The sequence below is a fragment of the Notamacropus eugenii genome, chromosome 4, assembly GCF_028372415.1.
Source record: "Notamacropus eugenii isolate mMacEug1 chromosome 4, mMacEug1.pri_v2, whole genome shotgun sequence".
NCBI classification, from domain to species: Eukaryota; Metazoa; Chordata; class Mammalia; order Diprotodontia; family Macropodidae; genus Notamacropus; species Notamacropus eugenii.
The window spans coordinates 259060751-259075913 of record NC_092875.1 but is presented as its reverse complement, the minus strand read 5'-3'; the positions used below and the strand labels follow the sequence as shown (position 1 = coordinate 259075913).

The following is a 15163-nucleotide window of genomic DNA, read 5'->3' as shown; positions in this document are numbered from 1 at the left end:
AACAAATAGCTCCCTCTGTACAAGATGAAAACCTGACTGGGAAGACATGCTATTGATAGACAAAGTCTTCTCTGAATGGAAACCAAATTGGAACCGAATGTTGAAGACTAATGACATCACCATTATCTCATCCATATGTGGCCACTTCAATAAAGAATGAAGCTTTTAGTAAATGACACAGACCAAAGCTTTAGGGTTAAGTCTGAATTCCCTTCTAAATCCCTAGGGAACCGAAACCATGATTTCATATGACTCTATATGAGAACAGGTGAATATTAGATAAATGTTATATTTGGTCCATCTAATCTGGCAGATCCCTTCCTTTAAACTTGATGTTTTCAGAGCGATCAAGTTAGATTTAAATAATAACCCATTCAACTCACATACTATTTAGATAATACAGATAAATCTACTATCATAATATGGAAGGTATTTCGATGATTTCAAGAAGCAGTGTGAACCCAACGGGTGGAAGAGTCAGGTTTGGAATCAGGCAGACCTGGCTACAAATCTGCCCTCAGACACTCGCTAACCATAAGTGCCTCAGAGTACCAAACTTCAAGAAATTTGAGAACCTAAAGCAAGCTTTTACTTGAATGATTATTTCCTCTTAAACAAATCCCAAAACCTATGGGACATGTTAATGTACCATTCCTGGAGTCTTGATTTGATCCAATCATTCAGGAAAGTAATTTGGAATCCTATGAAGAAAGTCAAGAAAATGTCCATACCCTTTCACTCAGACATCCCAATGCTAGGCATATGACACAAAGAGATTAATGAAAAATATTGTGTGACCCTGTGAGGCTCAGTTTCTTCATCTGCAAAATAGAGATCATAACAGTATCTACCTAATAGGTAGATTTCATAATATCTATCTAGTAGTTACTTATTAGGTAGATATGATTATTAAAAGAGATAATATCTATAAAGAATTAGCACAATGCCTGCCTGGCACACAGTAGGCACTATATAAATGCACATTTCCTCCCTCTTCCTTCTACCTCACAAGGTTATTGTGAGGGTCAGATAAGATTTTATGTGTACTACTACACAAACTTTAAAATACATAAATGCAATGCGTTGTTTTATTATCATCATCGTCATCATTGTCGTTGTTGTTTTCACCACTCACTTGTTTTGGTCCCAGACCCTACACATTCAATCATCATCATATGGTTCCAATTATAGATATTGACAAAGTCTAGGTACATAGAATATAGGGTCATTCTGCTTTTGGTTAGAGTACTTAAATATTTAAGGGATATGATGATGGTTGTGATGCATGGATTATTTTCTTATTCATCTAACAAAAAGGAGACTAGAACTTCCTCAACTCACCTAATACTCTGGGATCGAATCAAGGTCTAGATGTGACTCTGGGTTCTCAAAGGTTCTGTTGGCAGGCCCAACAGTTTGTGATTCAGGGACCAGGCTAGCTAAGTTTGGAAAAGCTTCTCAACTTTGGGTTGGTCACCAGATGATGAATGGTGGGTACCCAATGATGAAGACATATACTTAGATGTAGAGGTGTTATATACAACACGAACCAGTGGAAGAATGATGACAACAATAGCTGGCATTTCTATAGCACATTAAGTATTTCAAATAAATTATATATTTGATTTCATTTGAGCCTCGCCTCAACCCTGTGAGATAAGTGCTAGTAACCCCATTTTATAGAGAAGAACACTAAATTGGAAAAGGTCTTACCCAAGGTCACATAGGTAGGAAGGATATGAAACAGGATTCAGTTCTTGTTGAGAAAACTCGGGTCTTTTTGGCTGCAAACCCAGCACTCTACCAACTGCACCATGCAATTTCCCTACCCATAGATGAAATCATGTATCATTGGAAGTGGTGAAAAAAATAGAAGTCAACAAATGACTCACCAAAGTTTTCTGGATTTGGCTAAAGAACAAAAAAGAGAAGAAAACACATTATCATGATAGACAAGATTTATCAGTGCTTCTCTTGATTACTGTCCTGTATAGTAATAAAGGCATTCATTTACTATCTCACTAATAGTGGTCCTTGACCCTCAGAGTACTAACTTGCATGAAATTTGAGAATCTAAACTGAATTTTTATTTCGATGATTATTTATCATTAAAGAAACAACAAACAAAAATCCCATGAGGCACATTAGTGCACTATTAGTGAAGCTCTAAATTAAACCAGTCTTTCAAGAAAGTAATTTGGAATAATGTGAAGAAAATCATGAAAATGCCCATACCATGTGAATTAGAGATCCCACTGCTGGGCATATAATCCAAGAAAATGAATGGGAAAAAAGAATGGCTCCCACATACATACATATAAACATACATACATACATCAAAATATTTATAACAGCACTTTTGTAGTACCAAAGAACATAAGACAATCTCAATATCCATAGCCTTGTTAGCTAAGTAACAGGAAAGGAATATGATGAAATATTACAATCGTCTAAGAAACTATGAATATGACAACTCCAGAGATGTGTAAGAAAATTTCTATGAACTGAGATAAAGTGAAACAAACAGAACCAAGATATAGTGCCAATACATAATGGTTATAACAATGTAACTATAAAGATCGAACAAAATCATTTGAAACTGAGTGCTGTGAAATTACAATGGCCAACCTTGGTCTCAAAGAAGTTATTTGAGAAGAAACTCCCCCTCTTTTTTGTAGAGATAGGGAAAAATCAGTGTAGAATATCCCATATAATATCAAACTTTTGGTTGAGTTGTCTCCAAATAACAAAATGCTTATGTCTCAGTCTATTTCTTTGGTTCATCTAGACAATATAAAAGATACAAAATCAATGTCAGTTATACCTATTTTCAGCCAAAGAAATGAACTGGTGATTTCAACTTAATGCTATAAAATGGTTGCCCATAGCACACCATATACACCAAAGGGTTACCTCAGGCATTGGGAATTCATCTGTATGTAGAAATACAAATATGCTTATGCAATACATTCTAGTAGTGGAATTTAATATAACAAATACTTTTAAAAAGAAGATTATCTCTTCAAGATTTGGCTGCTCTTTTAAATTTAGAACTTCAGGTTTCTCTCCAAGCCTTTGACATTTGATTTAGTGCTTTGATTTTGTCTGTCCACATTCAGCTGGTACAGGGTACCTCTCTACCTGGGCAAGGTTTAACAAAAGTTAATGAGGGATCAAAAAAGAATTTTTACTCTGCTGGGACCTTCACAATCCACAGGCAAATCACTTACACTGAGATTTCTATTCAAGTAATTTATTTTTAAAAATCTATACATCATCAGTCAATACCAAAAATTGAACTAAAACAAATTTCCCTTTTTTCCACATTACCAAAAGCTAGTTTTGAAATAGTGAAACAAAAACAAAAGCAACCAACTACAACAAAATCTCTTTGTCCCCTATTTTTCTCCCTTGGATCCCTATCCTGTTTCCCAGTCCCCTACAATCAGCTAATCTATACTAAATAGTAAATTTTCCCTGCTTGTCCTGAAAAAGCCTTCCTTTCATTGACCCTGCCCTATTGCTATGAAAGAAAACCAGTGGCTAAATCAGTTTTAATGGTGCTACTACCCCACCTTGGAGGTAGTACTATCCATGGTATAACCTGGTACCCTTCAGTCAGCTTATTTGTTTTGCCTTATTTTCCATATATTTTGTAGCATATGCCTTTTGATTTCTTACCATGCCAGAGATCACAAGGAGAGCCTCACAGAGCAGAAGCCAAGGCAAACACCATGAATTCATGTTGTATCCGGAGCTAAGAGCTGCAAAATGAGTTTTACTCATATGGAGACATTAGAGCCTTTGATCTGTGTGAGGCATCTTGTAGACTAGCCTTTTCCTAGAATACACAAGAGAGTAAAGACCATCAAACCAGGCACCTTTCTGAAGATGGGCAGATAATCCCATTTATTTTCAAGAAGCAAGTGCCTGGGAGGAGCTAACCTTGGAGGTTAAATATCTTATCTTTATTTCCTGGTAAATCACATGGTAAGAAGATAAGTGCTAATTTTAAACCATACATTTCTTCTTCCATTGAACTAGCCATTATATATTTTTGATTGGTGCAGTGTTTAATAAGTGCTCATTGACCAATTGACTAATAATCAAATGGATGAAGTTACAGAGGAGGTGGGCCCTTCCCACTGAGACCATCCAGATCCACTGGGGATGAGTTGGTTGGCTTGGGGTGTTGTGGGGTATAGCCACTCCTATGTACCGGGTTTATAAAAATGTTTGAATGTATGGGGTGTTAAGGGAGGGCTAGCATTTTTCGCAATAGTTTGGTGGTTTGGTTTGTTTTTTTTTTTTTATATATGAGAAACTTCTTTATATCATCTGGATAAACTATACTCTGCTTGCACACTGTACAAAATATTCACTTAGCTAAATAAATAAGACATAAAACATTATTGCAAACAGCTTTTACACTACTGGCCCAGGCAAGGGTGCTCCTGTAATCCTGTGTCTCCCGTGGGACAGAACATGCCTTTGGGGGCTTAGATAGGCAAGAGACCTAGAGAAAACACAGTTAGGGACTGGGGGGAGAAGGGGTCCCAGTACAAAAGGAAACAGACTCCCCCCCCAAGGTCATGGGTTAAGGATTGCACCAAGGCAGTTTCCAACTCAAGTCTTGGATGAGGTGGGAATGGGGAAGACAAATGCAGAAATGGAGGGAATAAGATGTAAAAGAAGAGCAGATGGGCAGGCTCTTGCTCTGGCCCTTCTCCCAGGGATCAGGAGACACCTAGATGGAATACTTAGCCAAATAACTTTTGTCAAATATCACCGAGTGGCAAAATAGATAGTTATCACCCCAAGGCCTGCTGTTGATACCATGTAGGCTGTGACCCACTGGCTTAACTGGACAATGGAGCCCATGAACAAAGATGGTGCCACCTGAGAGAGGAGGAAGGCACTATCCAGGATGGCTAAGTCCAGAGGGATGCCCTGGCCTGGGCTTCTAGTCTCAGCTGCCTCCCCAACTACCACCCTCACCAATACATCACCTATAGTGGGGATGAGGAAGGAAAGAGGTCAGTACTGGAAGCCCCTGAATGTCCATTAGGAAAGGGTCCCCCAGGTTTGGAGCCTGCCAAGAAGCTGATGGTCAGGCTGTCACCACTGCTATTGCTGCCAGTGTCTCCTCTGTATCTGCACAGGAATTCTAGCTTCTCACGGTGGTAGTGAGGACAGAGTATGATGTGATTCTAAAAAGCAAAATGATGTAGGAAAAGCTAAAAAGAATAATTATCTCATGAAAATAAGGGGTGAGAGGAAGAACTGATACAGAGGAATTAGATGGGGGAGGAGGATGGGTAGTTCTGGAATCCCACTCCTAACAGGAATGGGTTAAAGAGAGAAATATTATATATATATATATATATATATATATATATATATATATATATATATATATATATATATATATATATATATGTATATGTATGTATGTATGTATGTGTGTGTGTGTGTGTATATATATACGTGTGTATATATAAAAGTCTTCTAAATTCAGAAATAAATAAGAAGGCAAGGGGATAGAGTGGAGAGAGAGTATAATGGAGAGATTCTCAGGGGTGTAGGTTAAGGAACAGGAGGGCAAGGTAGCAGGTAAAAGTGAGGAGGGATAGCAAAGTTGAGAAGGATAGTGAGGGAACATAAGAAGGAGGAAAATATACGTAATTATGGTTTGGAGTGTGACGATGAATTTACCCATAAATAGAAACTGATACTAGATTTAAAATTTTAATTTAACAATATTTTGTTTTTTGGAAATGCTATTTAAAATGAGAGAAACACACAGAGACAAAATACAGGTCAAGAGTAGAATTTATTGTGTAAAAAAGCAGGGATAGTAATCTGATCTCAGATAACATTAAAGCTAGAATCGGATTTAATCAAAAGAAAAATAGGGAAACTACACTGTATGAGCAATATTAATCAATAGTTTTAGGCCACATAAAATAAGGGGAGAGGGGGGAGGGGGAAAGGGAGAGGGGGAGGAAGATAGAGAGAGGGAGGAGAGAGGGAAGTAGAGAGAGAGAGAGAGAGAGAGAGAGAGAGAGAGAGAGAGAGAGAGAGAGAGAGAGAGATACCCATCAAAATAGACCCAGAAACAATACAAATATAAACACAAAAACCTTTTATACAAATTTAGATCTAAATAATTGAAGTAATATTTATCATGCATGGGCATGTAAGGCTAAAATAATTAAAAAGACAAGTTCACCTAATTAATCTATTTATGCAATACCAACCCAATTAAATTATCTAAAAGTTATCTCACTGAGTCAGAAAAAAAAAAACAGGGTTCATTTGGAAGAGCAAAGAGTCAGGAACTTCAAGGAAACCAGAAGGAAAAAAGGTGAAGGGACTAAATTCAGTAGTATCAGACTTTAAACTATATATGAGGTGAAAGCAATGCTAAAGTGTAAAATGGATAATTCTGATTATTTTAAATTAAATTTTCTCTGTATAAATAAAACCTATGTAGCCCAGAATAGAGGGAATGCAAAAAACTTGGGGAGGGGGAACTGTCATAGAACAATCTACCAGATAGAATGTGATTAGATTGGAATATTGGTGTGGTATAGGAAATGATGAGCTGGTGGAATTAGAAAAATATGGAAAGACTCGGACCCATGAAGGAAAATGCTTTCCACCTACAGAGAAACAGATGACAAATGGAAACAAACATAATATGTGTTTGGCTTTATATGTGTGTATGGATATGGAGATATGTGTATATGTATGTGTGTATCCCACTTAATTATATCCTTCGGGGGGTGGAAATAAAGTAGCACAGCAGAGGAGAAAAGAAAACACACAAGTTAAAAAAAAATGGACAGCTTTGAAAATAACGTGTAATATGTATCATACAGGTTTTCTTGAAATGGAAATTTATTGCTTTGTATTGACTCCTCTCTTATGTGTACATGGTGTATACGTGATAATTTTTTTCTTTTCTTATTTTGTATTTAAGTTTAAATAAATTCAAATGTAATGAAAAAAAGAGCCAGATGAACTACTGGTGAAACCCAAAACATTATCTTTGTTTTATAATCTAGTGACCTAAGGGATTTCTCTAGCTTTATTCCACTGACCATGGACAGGAAATCAATTTTCTACTAGTGGAACCATTTCAGTCCTCCAGAAGCTGTATCTGCTTCGTCCAAAACTGAGCCCCCAGATCTCTTCACATGTATCTTGGCAATAGGAGGTATTTAGGGACTGCTAAAATTTCTATCTCTAGACTACTATGTACCCCTTCAACTTCCATAGCATCTATGATAAGATACCAAGCAATCTTTCCTGTTGCTGGCTGCCAAGTTATAAAACCACCTCTGACCCTGATACCCAAGGCAACAAGGTTGCCAACAAGTATGGACAGGATGGCAAACTCCTTGGCAATTCTCCTTCAAAGAACTGCCATGTGGGAAACTGCCCAGGTTGCCAGGGAAAGAAACTGGCTTGTAGCTTTTAGCTCAGATATAAGGGACATTGAATGCAAAAACAATTTCTCACTTGCAAATGAGTTTGAGCCAAGCAACCCAATAAAAGCAAAAAGGGACTGGACCTGTGATTTCACTGATATAGGAGGCCTGAGCATGACCTCTATCAAGACAGGTTCAAACCACATCTGCAATTTAGAGTTGCCTAGAGTAGAAGCCTCAAACATGCCACAAGGGGAACACTACCAAATAGGAATTTGACCAGAACTAGATTAAAATATATCTGGGAAATAATTAACAAAATAAATAAAAAAGGAACAGAATATAGGTAATATTAATATGTGGTTTTCTAAGTCGATCTGTAGCCTAAAGGGATCTTTATGGATAATTTAGGGATTCCTATTTCTATTTGAGTTTGACATCAGTGTCCTAGAGTACTGATAGATTAAGTGACTTTCCATGAAGGCAGGGCTGGATAGCTCCTGTGTCCCTGAGGAGGCTGCTGAGGGAGTGTTCCCATATCCTGGATGACAAGAGTCTGGATCCCGCCATGGAAAGTACAGAGATATATTACAGTTGCATGTGTGCTCAACCACATGTTCCTGGATAAGAAAATCAAATGGCCAAGAAGTTGAGTACCTGAATCTTAGAAAAAGGAAGGGGAGATTCCCTAATAATATTAAATTCCTAGAGAGATTCAGAACCATCTTTTTGTTTGGAGGAGGAGGAATGATTTGACAGGACTAAACTCTTAGACAGGGGAGAAACCTGAGCTCTAAGCAGAGAGAAATTCCAAGGTAGCCTTTATTGTTGTTTTGTCAATTAGTCACGTACGACTCTTCACAAACCCATTTGGGGTTTTCTTAGCAAAGATACTGGAACAGTTTACCTTTTCCTTTTCCAGCTCATTTTACAGATGAGGAAACTGAGGCAAATGGGGTTAAATGACTTGCCCAGGGTCACACAGCTAATAAGGGTCTGAGGATGGTTTTGAACTTAGGTCTTTCTGACTCTAGGACCAACAATCTCCGCACTGCACCACCTAGGACAGCACCAGCCCCTTAAAGTGCAGTGCTGGAACAACTCTATAACAGCATTAATGGTTACTTTTCTCTACCATTACTTATATCCACAGTTAGACCAGTTAGAACTGGTCCTCCATTACACACAACTGCTGCCATCTTTTTGGCCAAAAGTCTGTCATCTATAGGACTGTGGAAGTAGGGTGGAAATTAGTATCGGCCCTGGGAGACAAAATAATATCATTTAGCATTTATATGTTGCTTTAAGGTTTGCACACCACTTTACATATATTAACTCTTGAATCATTACAACAACCTTGTAAGGTAGGGGTTGATGTCCCCATTTTACAGTTAAGGAAACAGGCAAACAGAGGTTAAGTGACTTGCTAAGGATTAGACAGCTAGTAAGTGTCTGAGGCAGGATTTGAATTCACGTCATCCTGACTTCAAGTCCCACACTCTATCCATTCAAGGACAGACTGCCCCTCCAGATCCTTCCAAAAAAGGATCCCTGCCAGGCTTCTGAAGTCCTCTATCTTGTCTCTGTCCTTGCTCATTTTGTCATTTTGCTGATGTTCATTTTGTCAACGAAGTCTTACTTCACTCTCAATGTATTACCTCCATTAACAAAGTTATAGGTAGTAAGAGCAGGGACAGGACAGGTGACATTAAAAACCTGGCAGTCATTTGGGGGATGCAGAAACTGAGGTCTAGAGAATTGAAATGACAGCACTGGGATTTGACCCCAGGCTTTCTGTCTCCATATCTTGTGTCACAAGTTATGATAATGATGTTCTGTTTTATTGCCTAGACTAGAGTCTTTCTTCGTCTTAAATAATATCTGCACATTTACTGGGAAATGTCCTGGTTTGTACCATTTATCTGATGTTACTGATCCTTTCCTCCTGGTCACATTCCTCTCCTCTTCAGTTCTACCCCTCAACCTTGACCTTGATTCCATTCAACCCAACCTTCCTACCTTAGCTGGAGGAAGAAGTTTTAGGACATTTACCCATTGTGCCCTGGATATCTCTTGTTTTAGCATCCATAAAACAATCTGTAAACTCTGTAAAACTTTCAGGTACACTTCATCTCCAAAATGATAAGCCTACTGACTAAATTCATTGTTTTGTTATGCCTTGACTTACAAGCTTAAAAATATCTTTCTTCCCTAGCTTTAGATAAATCAACTATAAAATGATTAATAAATCTAAAATCTGATGAATAAGCATGATTCATCTTCCTTTGGACCACTCTGGGAGTGTCCCCTGAGGCTCAAGGCTGATTTTTGCCTCTCTCTACACCCTTTCCTTTGGTGACATCTTCAGCTCCTATATGTCTAATTGACACTTCTGTTCAGATGACTCATCCTGGTTACACACACATATATATGTATATGAACATATAACTAAGGTTGTATATACATGAATACATAAATATGTATCCCTTATATGTCCCTTGAACTAAAGTTTCATGGTACCATCAATTCATTTGGATATCCTGTTGACATCTCAAACTCAACATAACCAATCAATATATCTTGAATTTCATTTCTATCCATCAATCATAAGATCACAGGATCATAGAATCATGGATCTAGAGATGGAAGGGACCTCCAGAGCCAAAGAGTCAAACCAACCGTAAGATGAAATAACTGTGGTCCAAGATCATCATGGTAGCTAGCATGAAAGGTAAGATTTGAACCCAGGGCCTCTGATTCTACACTCCTTTTTTTATTAACTTATTTGTTTTCAGTTATCTACAATCACTTCCATAAATATTCAGTTTTCTCCCTTCTCCCTCCCTGAGACAGCATGCAATCTTACATGGGTTCTACGCATACATTCTCAGTAAACACATTTTCACACTAGCCATGTTGCATACAAGAATTAAAATGTGATTCCACACTCTTTAAACTCCTATTATATTCCAGGCACTGAGCAAGGTGCTAGGGATACAAAAACAAGAATGGGATAGTCCTTACTGTCAAGGAGTTTGCAGTCTAACATAGAAAAAACAGGCAAATATAATTTTACAAAATACAAAATAAGTACAAGCTCATTTCAAGGGGCAAGCACTGGCAGTTAGAAGGATCACAAAAAGCCTCATGTAAGACTTGCTTCTTGAACTGAACATTGAAGAGGTTAGAGATTCTAAGAGGTGAAGGTGGAGAAGGAGAGCACAGCAGTCATGAGGACAGTCTATATAGAGTCAGAGGTGGGAGATGGGACACCTTGGGTTGGGAAAACCTAACTGGCCAGTTTGGCTGAATTAAAGGGAAGAAATACATTAGTCTGGAAAGGTCAACTGGAACAAGATCTGCAGGGCTTTGAATGTCAAACAAAAGAATTAGTGTTTAAAACTAGAAGCAACAGGGAGCCCTTGGAGTTTGTTGAGTAAGGCTATGATAAAGTCAGGCCTGTGCTTTAGGAATATTGCTTTGGCAGCTGCATGGAAGATGGATTGGGCTCATCATCTTGCCCTTAACCTTTTCCTGCTCCAAAATTCCCTATTTTGAGGCTACCACCATCCTTCCAGTCACTGGCTTATGACTCTGGAAACTTCTTAAACTCTACATTGCCTCATATTTATTCAGATTCTAAGTTTTACTGAGGATGATTTTCTTCTCTCACTTATTCAACTCACTTCTTAAGGAAGCCTATGTTCACTGAATGGGTGTTGCCTCACTCAGAGCAAGAACCTGAAAAAACCTTACCTTAAAAGGGTCAAGGTCTTCCATTGCATCCTAGGCCATCTCCAGTCATCCTGATGAATATCTGGCCACTGGACCCAGATGGCTCAGGAGGAGAAAGTGAGGTTGGTGACTTTGTACAGCCCTCCCTCCCTCAAATCAAAGTCAATTGTAAGTCATGTCATCATCAGTTTGATGTTATGATCCTCTTTGAGAATGAAGGACAAACCACAACATGGCCACCACCCTAATTCGAACCCCCATCTCCATAAAGTAATAATAATGGAGAGCATTTATATAGAATATTAAGGTTTATACTGCACTTTACAAATATTTTCTGATTTAATCCTCAAAACAAGCCTGGGAGGTAGGTTATAGATGAGGAAACTGAGGCAGACAGAGGTTAAGTGACTTACTCCAGTTCACATAGCTAATAAGTGTCTGAAACCAGATTTGAATCCAAGTCTCCCTGACTCCGGGTACCAGTATCTATCCAATGTGCCATAGCAGATATCTTTCACCTAGACTCTTCCAAAGGTCTCCTAATTAATCTTCATGCCTTCATTTTCTTCCTCCTTCAATCCATCTCCCCACAATTTTCAACACATTTTGCTGACACAGAGACTGACCATATCCTGATGTCTCTCACCTCTCTAAAATTTTTGATGGCTCTCTTTGCTTCCAGGATAAATTCAAAGGTTAAGCATTTAAAGTCCTTCATAGCCTGCCCATTACCTTCCCAGTCTTGTTTTAAATTATTGCTATTTAGGAAATCTCTGAAAGTTCCTAATAAAAACTGACCCCACCCTGAAATCATCACTGATCTTCAATGATCAGCCAGTCAACATGTTTCTATCTTGAAGTAATTATAATAAAATCCTTTTAATTTTCCTTGTCCTGAGTTTTACCTCATTCATTAGGATGAAAGCCAAAATGAAAAATTTTACTTTCAACAATATCCAAGGATGTACTTCCTCAAGAGAGACTAGGGAAGCAGGGTCTCCAATGTGAGGTATGGCACTAGGGAAATGGTATTGTTTAATCTTTCCTATCTGGTAAGTCCCAGTCATAAGGAACATGTGGGAAAAGTCATCAACTTGAGGGCAGGTGACCTGGTGTCTAGGCAGATTAAGACATTATTTCATCCCTCTTTCCAGAGGATCTGGAACCTTTTCATCTCACTTTAAGTACTGCACTGTACTAGTGGTTTATTATTACTGTTAATGAGATAAGGTTACTCATAATATTCTTTTGTATGGCATGCTTACTGTCTAATCTTCATACTCACATGCATATGCCATATCCTTTTCAAATAAGATATAAATTAATTCTGTTTGGAAAGGTTAATGTTCACAAAACCAGTATCTACTGAGGGCTTATTTTCCCCAGAGCCTTGATCTCCATGAAGGCCAAGAGAGCTTTCCATGTGGTTACTGTCATCTTGAGTAGCCTCTTTCTGTTTCCCATGGCAGAGGAATGATGTCTTCCCAGGAGAACCCAAACCTTTTGGATTACTCTGCTCTAGAATTCCTTACCCCAGTCAAGGTCATAAGCAGGACAAGAAGAGAGAAAGAGAGGGGAAACACACACACACACACACACACACACACACACATACATTCTAAGCTCAAGAGAATAAACATTTCTCTGAGTGTGATTTTATTTTATTTCTAATTTATGGCATAACACAAACATTTCCATAGCATAGTAGAATTTTTAAGAAGATGATTATATATGAAAATGTAAATCTATTACATACAACTTATCATTCCTTTTAAATATATAATAAAGTTATGATATAAAACATTCTTTTTTCTTCTCTCCCCTCTCCCCCCTTCCCTAAAGATGGCTACCATTAGACATAAGCAGGTAGGATGGATGGATGGGTGGCTAGATACACAGATAGATAAAATATATAAAATTATTCTACATGCGCTTCTCATTATCAGTTCTTTCTCTGGATGCAGACAGCATCTTCATGGGTGCTTTGCAGTTCATTTGGATATTTATAATAACCAAAATGACTTAGTTGCTCAAAGTTGCTTTTAAAACAATATTACTGCTATTGTATAAAATGTACTCATGGTTCTATTCATTTCATTTTACTATTTTGTGCAATTCCAAGATCACTGAGCTCATTATTTCTTATAACACAGTAGACACAATCATATACAGCTTGTTCAGTCACTCCTGTATTGGTAGGTATCCCTGCAATTTCTGGTTCTTTGCAACCACAGAGAGCAGCTATAAATATTTTAGAACATATAGGTTCTTTTCCATTTTCCCTGATCATCCTTGGAAATAAATGGTATTACTGGGTCAAATAGTTTAACGACTCTCTTGGTATAATTCCAGATCACTCTCCAAAATGGTTGGATCAGTTCATGGCTATACCAACAATGAATTAGGATACCAATTTTTTCCACATTACCTCCAACATTTGTTGCTTTCCCCTTCAATCATTTTAGCCAATTTGATGAGTATAAATTGATATCTCAAGGTTGTTTTAATTTGTATTTCTCTAATCAGTAATGATTTAGAGCATTTTTCATATGATTAACAATTGTTTTGATTTATCTAAAAACTGCCTAATCATATCCTTTGATCATTTATCAATTGAGGAATGATTTGTATTCTTATAAATTTGATAAAGTAATTTATTTATATAGTTGAGATATGAGAACCTTAGCTGAGAAACTATCTATAAAAATTTTCCCCAATCTTCTGCTTTCCTTTTGATCTTGGCTACATTTGTTTTATTTGTACAACACTTTTTAAATTTGATATAATTGAAATTATTCATTTTATACCTCACACAATTTTCTCTTATTTATTCATAAATTATTATAGCTAGGTCATATATCCATTTTGAGCTTATAATGACAAATGGTGTAAAATATTGTCTGTGTCAAATTTCTGCCAGACTGTTTTCCAGTTTTTCCAAGAATTTTTGCCAAATAATGATTTCTTATCCCCAAAACCCAAGTCTTTACACTTGCTAAATACAAGGTTACTATATTCAAATACTGCTGTAAATTGTATTTCTACTCCATTCCACTGACCTACCTTTCTTTCTTAGCTAATACCAAATAATTTTGAAAATTACTGCTTTATAATATGGTTTGATTTGATATTACTAAATCTCCTTCATTTGCATTTTTCATTAGTTCCTTTACTAATCTTAACTTTTTGCTCTTTCAAATTAATTTTGTTGTTATTTTTCCTGTGGAAGGACCCCAACAATATTCTATGTTGATTTTCTATGAGTTACTTTGCCAGACAAATGCACTAGATACAAAGCTTGTTTGTCAAAAGAAACCAATCAGTAGTCTTCAGTGACACATGTCTCTGCTGGTATTTCCTGGCTGACCATGCTGAGAAATGCCTTTCCCCAACTTGGCCCAAACCAACCTTGCAGTCAACTGTTCCTACAAAACAATCTGCTTTTGTGTCCCACCTGTCCATGGGAACAATTGTCCATTCTTTTTCCCAACCCTTCCCTGAGCCTCCCCTTTCTGATTTTCAAGCATAAATCATCCCTGTCTCTCCTGGGCTGGGGGCTCCTTTGTACTTTGCAATGGAGTGACTTGACACTAACATCTGGTTTTCTTTCTAATAAAAATTTTCTGCTTTCAATTCAGCTTGGACTTCTTTGCATTGAGGAGTGAGTTTTGTCCAATTAACATTTCTAATTCAGTTTTTTAAAATTGGTAATTGGGATAACATTGAATATATAAATTAGTTTAGGAGAAATTGTCATTCTTATTATATTTTCCCTGTCTACCCATGAATAATTCATATTTCTCTAATAACTCAAATCTAATTTCATTTGGCTAAAAAGATTTTTTAAAATAATTTTGTTCATATAGCTCCTGGGGGAAAGGTGAGGTTTGCAGGTGTATTCCCAAGTATGTTATACTATCTAGAGTTATTTTAAATGGTTTTGTTTGTGATATATAGGAATGCTGATGACTTATGTGGATTTACTTTATATC

General features: G+C 37.2%; 1 protein-coding gene across 6 annotated transcripts in view; it reads right to left on the bottom strand.

Moving 5' to 3' along the window:
- The window catches only part of LOC140501185 (meprin A subunit beta-like), a 50928-nt gene extending 46999 nt beyond the window's left edge, over positions 1-3929 (bottom strand). For 3 of the 6 annotated variants that reach the window (XM_072604490.1, XM_072604491.1, XM_072604493.1), the window contains exons 1-2: positions 3682-3926; positions 1893-1911 (exon numbers count right to left, since the gene is read on the bottom strand). In XM_072604490.1, coding sequence (XP_072460591.1) covers positions 1893-1911; positions 3682-3786 — 124 coding nt within the window. In that variant the 5' untranslated portion in view covers positions 3787-3926. The other 3 variants (XM_072604497.1, XM_072604494.1, XM_072604492.1) reach the window with 3 other exon arrangements.
- Positions 3930-15163: the final 11234 nt, after the last annotated feature.